The 7,500-nt window shown below is 40.5% G+C and overlaps 1 protein-coding gene across 1 annotated transcript in view; it reads left to right on the top strand.

The window, feature by feature from the left end:
- LOC133535475 (bactericidal permeability-increasing protein-like) overlaps positions 1-7,500 on the top strand; it is a 21,999-nt gene that overhangs the window by 13,700 nt on the left and 799 nt on the right. Inside the window, exons 15-16 of the mRNA XM_061875341.1 lie at positions 3,092-3,168; positions 3,273-7,500. The exon at positions 3,273-7,500 is cut by the window's right edge and continues 799 nt beyond it. Coding sequence (XP_061731325.1) covers positions 3,092-3,168; positions 3,273-3,314 — 119 coding nt within the window. The 3' untranslated portion in view covers positions 3,315-7,500. The remainder of the gene's footprint in view (positions 1-3,091; positions 3,169-3,272) is intronic.

Consider the following 7,500-nt stretch of genomic DNA (forward strand, 5'->3'; position numbering starts at 1 on the left):
ATTGACGTTACAGCCATTTTATGATATAGCATATATTTCCTTGAATTGCCACCGGGGCGCTTATTAATTTAAAACCTCTTCTCACTCCTGCGCTTACCAAAAGGCATGCAGTAAAAGTAAGCATGCGCTAATTATTTAAAAACCTCTTCTCACTCCGGCACTTACCAAAGGCATGCAGTAGAAAAATTGAGTGTGATGTAAACTTGGACCTTAAATCCTACCGAATAGCTCTTAATCTTCTTCCCTTTATGCGATTTCAAATGACCGGTATTGAAATCAGTGTCCTCCATTTTGGAAAAAAAAGACAGGTGAAGTGTCACTCGTGACGTCACGAGTTTGACCAGGCGGTAGTACTAAGCATGCGCCAATTATTTTTGCGAAGTGAGTTTGACCCGGCAGTAATTCAAGGCAGGAGCATACTATAAGCCCTGCGGCAATTCAAGGAAATATAATATATATCACTTCCAGGCAACTTCAACCCTTTACTAACACCCTCCTCCATTCACATCCCATCTCCCCGGATTGTAAATAACCAAATGTAAATAATCAAATGTATTTCTAATGTATATACTTGTTCCTATGCTATCTGAACTCACTATGTTCTCTGCTGGCTGTACATATCCTACTAAGTCAGACCTAAACTTTCTCTGTTGATGAATGAAGTTCTGATATCAACCAAACCCTCCTTCCAGATTTTAAATAATGTAAATAATTCAATGATTAACCTGTGTGATGACTGTATTATGCTGATAGTATATATTTGCACCATGAATTGATTTACGTGGACCCCGACTTAAACAAGTTGAAAAATCTATTGGGGTGTTACCATTTAGTGGTCAATTGTACGGAATATGTACTGAACTGTGCAATCTACTAATAAAAGTATCAATCAATCAATCACAATATTATTTGTCAAATGAATTAAAAGAGAAACATTTTAAAACAGGTTATATGTTGGTTAATTGGTGATCTCTCAGTGTTAATTTTGTGGAATTCTGTTGGTAAAGAAATAAAAATGAGTGACTCAGTATTTAATTTCAAAAAAGAACATGTCACAATGTATTTTAAAAAGTTATGTCAACTAGAAATGTTTGGTTAAATGTTGTATTTAAAAGGTATGTATGTTTATTTACAAAAAAGTGCATGTGTGTAAGTATAAATTTTGTATTATTTGTTAAAAGGGCAACTTAAATGTAAATGCTGAATGACTATATTTCTTTTTGTATTACAAAATTATTAGAAAAGGTAACTTAATTGAATGTAAAAAAATGTTATGTTAGGCATATAAGCTTTTTTTGCTTCTGCCTGTTTCAGTCATGTTATTCATTTTTGAATCGTGATCCATGTTTGAATATGTTTTTGTTAGACTGAAAAAATAAACTCTCTCTCTAATATCTTTGTTTTGACTCCAAGCAAACATACTGAACATGTCTGTAAAGCTTTCACATCCCATTAATATTAAATTATGAATCAATAACCAGAGGTGGGTAGAGTAGCCAGAAATTGTACTCAAGTAAGAGTACTTTTACTTTTGAGATTTATTACTCAAATAAAAGTAAGGAGTAGTCACCCAAATATTTACTTGAGTAAAAGTAAAAAGTATGTTGTGAAAAAACTACTCAAGTACTGAGTAACTGATGAGTAACCTGATTACGGCAACAAATAATGCACAAAAACATAAAAATAGCAATGAGCAAATTCAGAGCCAGGAATATCTCTTAAGCAACTAAAACAATAATATATATTAAATAATAGTACATTAAAATAAAATTTTAAAAAAAATGGCACATTGAGCCACAATAACTTAACAGCACCATAGCCTCAGTAGGCATTCATTGATTTGATTGATTGATTGATTAAAACTTGTATTAGTAGATTGCACAGTACAGTACATATTCCGTACAATTGACCACTAAATGGTAACACCCCAATAAGTTTTTCAACGTTTATCAATTACTTAGTAAATGACCAAGTCGAGGTGATCTACCTCATATACACACACACAAATCACATATACATATACATATATATATATATAAACACATATACATACATACATTTATATATACAGTATATCATTTATATTTATTTTGCCGTTTTTGTTCACATGTTAAAGGTGTTTTAATGAATATACAAGCATGTTTAACATATAGATTCCTATCTTTCATGAAGACAAGAATACAAATTGGTGTATTACCTGATTCTGATGACTTGCAATGATTGGACTCAGACGTCCACGTTTTCAAATGGAGGAGAAAAAAAGTTCCTCTTTTCCGTCTAATACCACATGAAAGTCGTTGGTTTTGGGCATCTTATCTGTCCAGCTTCCATATTCGTTTTTAAACACTTTACAAGAAATACATTGGCGGCAAACTCCGTAGTTTGCTAGCTTGTTTGCGCTGGCTTTCGGAGACTCTTATTTTGTTAGCGCAGGCGCGATGGAGCGGCGCTTTTATTGTGAAGACAGGAACTGTGCGATCAGACTTTAGGCTTTTAACGGGAAGTACGGTTGAAATAAAAAGTGCCTTTTTTCCTTTACACTTTTTATTGATTGATTGAAACTTTTATTATTAGATTGTACAGTACAGTACATATCCTGCACAATTGATCACTAAATGGTAACACTCCAATACGTTTTTCAACTTGTATAAATGGGGTCATGTGACCGCCTGGCTCTGTTTGATTGGTCCAACGTCACCAGTGACTGCATGTGATTGGTGAAACGCAGGCATGCGTGGATTCTACTTTGAAGCTCTGTCATTAACCAAAACAAACATTAATAGATCGATTAAAAAAAAAATAGCGAGTAGCGAGCTGAATGTAGATAAATGGAACGGAGTAAAAGTAGCGTTTCTTCTCTATAAATATACTCAAGTAAAAGTATGTTGCATAAAAACTACTCGTTAAAGTACAATTTATCCCAAAAGTTACTCAAGTAAATGTAACTCGTTACTACCCACCTCTGTCAATAACACATCACTTGACTTGTTTAAATGGTGTTTGGTACTTAGATCTATGTCAAGTTACTTTTTTCTCATTTTATGAGGGATATGCATGCTTTTTTACTGACTTTGTTTGAATTTCTCCATAGTTCAACTTGGAAAGGGATACCCTCTCCCCGCCCTTGGAAAGATGAAGCTTGCCAACACTGAACTTCATATACTTAAGGTCAGAAACATGACCATTTTTTTTTCTATAAAACCCATCGCTAAATCTTAAATCTTTTCATTGTTATACTTTTACTATAATGTGTTACTGTTTTCTTTCTGCAGGACTATTTGCTGATCGGGACAGATGTTCAATTCGCAGAGTAATGAAAGCCTAATCATTTCTTCCTAAATACCACAGAGAATATGTTACACCAATTATTTCGCATTTTTAAACGAACAGTTTTTACATATTACATTTGAGTCAGGTCTGAGATTTCCCATTTATTCATTCATTTTGTCACGGGTTAGCTGGAGCCTATCCCAGGACGCTTTGCACATTTAGAGGTGACGATTAAGCTGACATGCATTGTTTGGAATGGCTGTAGAAAACCGGTATGCTCAGAGTAAAAGAACAGCGAGCACATGCAAAGTCCACATCCATCCATCCATCCATCTTCTTCCGCTTATCAGAGGTCGGGTCGCGGGGGCAACAGCCTAAGCAGAGAAGCCCAGACTTCCCTTTCCCCAGTCACTTTGTCCAGCTCTTCCTGGGGGATCCTGAGGCGTGTTCCCAGGCCAGCCGGGAGACATAGTCTTCCCCGTGGCCTCCTACCGGTTGGACGTGCCCTAAACACATCCCTAGGGAGGCGTTCGGGTGGCATCCTGACCAGATGCCCGAACCACCTCATCTGGCTCCTCTCGATGTGAAGGAGCAGCGGCTTTACTTTGAGTTCCTCCCGGATGGCAGAGCTTCTCACCCTATCTCTAAGGGAGAGCCCCGCCACCCGGCGGAGGAAACTCATTTCGGCCGCTTGTACCCGTGATCTTATCCTTTCGGTCATGACCCAGAGCTCATGACCATAGGTGAGGATGGGAACGTAGATCGACCAGTAAATTGAGAGCTTTGCCTTCCGGCTCAGCTCCTTCTTCACCACAACGGATCGGTACAACGTCCGCATTACTGAAGACGCCGCACCGATCCGCCTGTCGATCTCACGATCCACTCTTCCCTCACTCGTGAACAAGACTTCTAGGTACTTGAACTCCTCCACTTGGGGCAGGGTCTCCTCCCCAACCCGGAGATGGCATTCCACCCTTTTCCGGGCGAGAACCATGGACTCGGACTTGGAGGTGCTGATTCTCATTCCGGTCGCTTCACACTCGGCTGCGAACCGATCCAGCGAGAGCTGAAGATCCCGGTCAGATGAAGCCATCAGGACCACATCATCTGCAAAAAGCAGAGACCTAATCCCGCGGTCACCAAACCGGAACCCCTCAACGCCTTGACTGCGCCTAGAAATTCTGTCCATAAAAGTTATGAACAGAATCGGTGACAAAGGACAGCCTTGGCGGAGTCCAACCCTCACTGGAAATGTGTCCGACTTACTGCCGGCAATGCGGACCAAGGTCTGGCACTGATCGTACAGGGAGCGGACCGCCACAATAAGACAGTCCGATACCCCATACTCTCTGAGCACTCCCCACAGGACTTCCCGAGGGACACGGTCGAATGCCTTCTCCAAGTCCACAAAGCACATGTAGACTGGTTGGGCAAACTCCCATGCACCCTCAAGAACCCTGCCGAGAGTATAGAGCTGGTCCACAGTTCCACGACCAGGACGAAAACCACACTGTTCCTCCTGAATCCGAGGTTCGACTATCCGACGTAGCCTCCTCTCCAGTACACCTGAATAAACCTTACCGGGAAGGCTGAGGAGTGTGATCCCACGATAGTTGGAACACACCCTCCGGTCCCCGCAAACTCCACATGCAGAATTGAACTCTGGCTCAAGGGCAGCTACATGAACGTTGTGACTTTTTTTCAACACTGTTGCAATAATTGTGTGATCAAAGAAGAGAGAGAGAGTGAAGAACAAGGTTGTGCATCAGCAGATGCAATAATAAGTTGTTCTTCTTTTAATAGCTTTATAAATTCCAACACATAAATACTCTGTGTTACTCAAAGGAATACAAATTCACAAACAAATCTAACTAGAATATAATTAAGTCAGCATGGTTTACAGCAGGGGTGCCCATTACGTCAATCTTGGAGGGTGTGTCAGTCGATCTCAAGCCAGGCATTTAAAAAATAGACATAAAAATGAGCAATCATCAATCATACCAAGACTTCACTTTCGTCAGTTGTTTGACATTCTCGGCACCCGAGGATCTTGTGAGATGATGCTGGCTGCTGCAAGCTCATATTTAAGAAAAAAATCACCAACAGGGCGGACGCAGAGAAACACATTTTATTTCTAGAGACTCCGTACCTACTGTCAAAACTCTAAAGACCGACTGCACAGTTCCTGTCTTCACCATAAAAGACCTGTTTCATCCTGCCTGTGCTAACAAAATAAGAGTCTCAGAAAGCTAGCAAGCTACGGAGTTTGATGCCAATGTATTTCTCCCCCGCCCTCAGCGACCGCTTTCTCACTTGCTTGCCCACCCGCACACTCACCTGCTGCCAGACATTAAAGGGCCACACACATATGCTACTCTCATAACAAAGTGTTTAAAAACAAGTATGCAAGTTGGACAAATGAGATGCCAAATCCAACCACTTTCATGTGGTATTGGACAGAAAGGAGGACTTTTTTTTTTCCTCCATTTGAAAATGCGGACGTTATCAGCACCACTGTCTAATTCCAATCAATGCAAGTCATCAGAATCAGGTAATACACCAACTTATATTCTTGTCTTCATGAAAGAAAGGAATCTATGTGTGTTAAACATGCTTGTATTATCATTAAACACCATTAACTTGTTAACAAAAATGTCTCTTTCATAAATAAATAGATATAAATAGGAATGAGGTAGATCTCCTCGACTTGGTCAATTGAAAAGTAGCTCGCCTGCAGAAAAAGTGTGAGCGCCCCTGCTTTACAGTGTGTTATGCTTACATATTTTAACTGTGTATTAACGCAAACACAGTGCTAAAATATATTTTCGACAGGGTAATTTATTTGAATAGATTGACTCCTAACCTGTCAGTTGTGCTGCTTGCGGTCATGTGGCAATCATGGTTGGTTCTGCGGCCAAATGGCCTTCACGTTGTTGCCTGGCTGCATCATTAGGGAGCTGTGACGCAAGGCTCGACCTCTCAAGCTCTGTGAGCTGGATGACATTATCTACGTGGAAAGAAAAGGTCGAAGTTATTCATTGATAATGCTCTTTATGCTGTTCAGTTCCTAAACTGCTGTGTGTCTTCTCTAACAAGACAATCATGTGAAAATATTTGATTCTGGCAATTGAAATCGTGTATGCTTAAAGGGGAACATTATCACAATTTCAAAAGGGTTAAAAACAATTTAAAAAATCAGTTCCCAGTGGCTTGTATTTTTTCTCAAAATTTTATTGGTCTCGGAATATCCCTAAATAAAGCTTTAAAGTGCCTTATTTTCGACTCTCTGCGAAGACACTGGCCATTTCCCTGTGACGTCACACAGTGCTGCCAATGTAAAAAAACAATGGGAATACCACAGCAAGATATAGTGACATTAGCTCGGATTCAAACTCGGATTTTAGCGACTTAAGTGATTCAACAGATTACGCATGTATTGAAACAGATGGTTGGAGTATGAAAATATTGAAGAAGAAACTGAAGCTATTGAGGCTATTCATAGCCATAGCATGGCCGAATAGCTGCGTTAGCATCGCCGGTAAAATGTGCGGACCAAACGATCGGGACTTTCGCATCTTTTGACACGGGAGCAACTTAAATCCGTCGATTGGTAAGTGTTTGTTTCGCATCAAATGTGGGTGGAAGGAAACGTAATATAGTTGCAAATGCATCTACAGGTTATCCATACATCTCTGTTCCATGTCTGCTTTAGCACCGCCGGTAAATAGCATGTTAGCATCGAATAGCTGCGTTAGCATCGCCGGTAAAATGTGCGGACCAAACGATCGGGACTTTCGCATCTTTTGACACTGGAGCAACTTAAATCCGTCGATTGGTAAGTGTTTGTTTCGCATCAAATGTGGGTGGAAGGAAACGTAATATAGTTGCAAATGCATCTACATGTTATCCATACATCTCTGTGCCATGTCTGCTTTAGCACCGCCGGTAAATAGCAAGTTAGCATCGATTAGCTGGCAGTCAACATCAACAAAACTCACCTTTGTGATTTCGTTGACTATCGTTGCAAATGCATCTGCAGGTTATCCATACATCTCTGTGCCGTGTCTGTCTTAGCATCGCCGGTCAAATGTGGAGACACTCTGGCACATTCAATGGGGTCTGGCGGCAGACACTTTGGCATCTTCGGGCCAGTGGTGCAACTTGAATCCCTCCCTGTTAGTGTTGTTACACCCTCCGACAACACACCGACGAGGCATGATGTCCCCAAGG

Source organism: Nerophis ophidion, linkage group LG16, assembly GCF_033978795.1.
Source record: "Nerophis ophidion isolate RoL-2023_Sa linkage group LG16, RoL_Noph_v1.0, whole genome shotgun sequence".
Classification (NCBI taxonomy): Eukaryota; Metazoa; Chordata; class Actinopteri; order Syngnathiformes; family Syngnathidae; genus Nerophis; species Nerophis ophidion.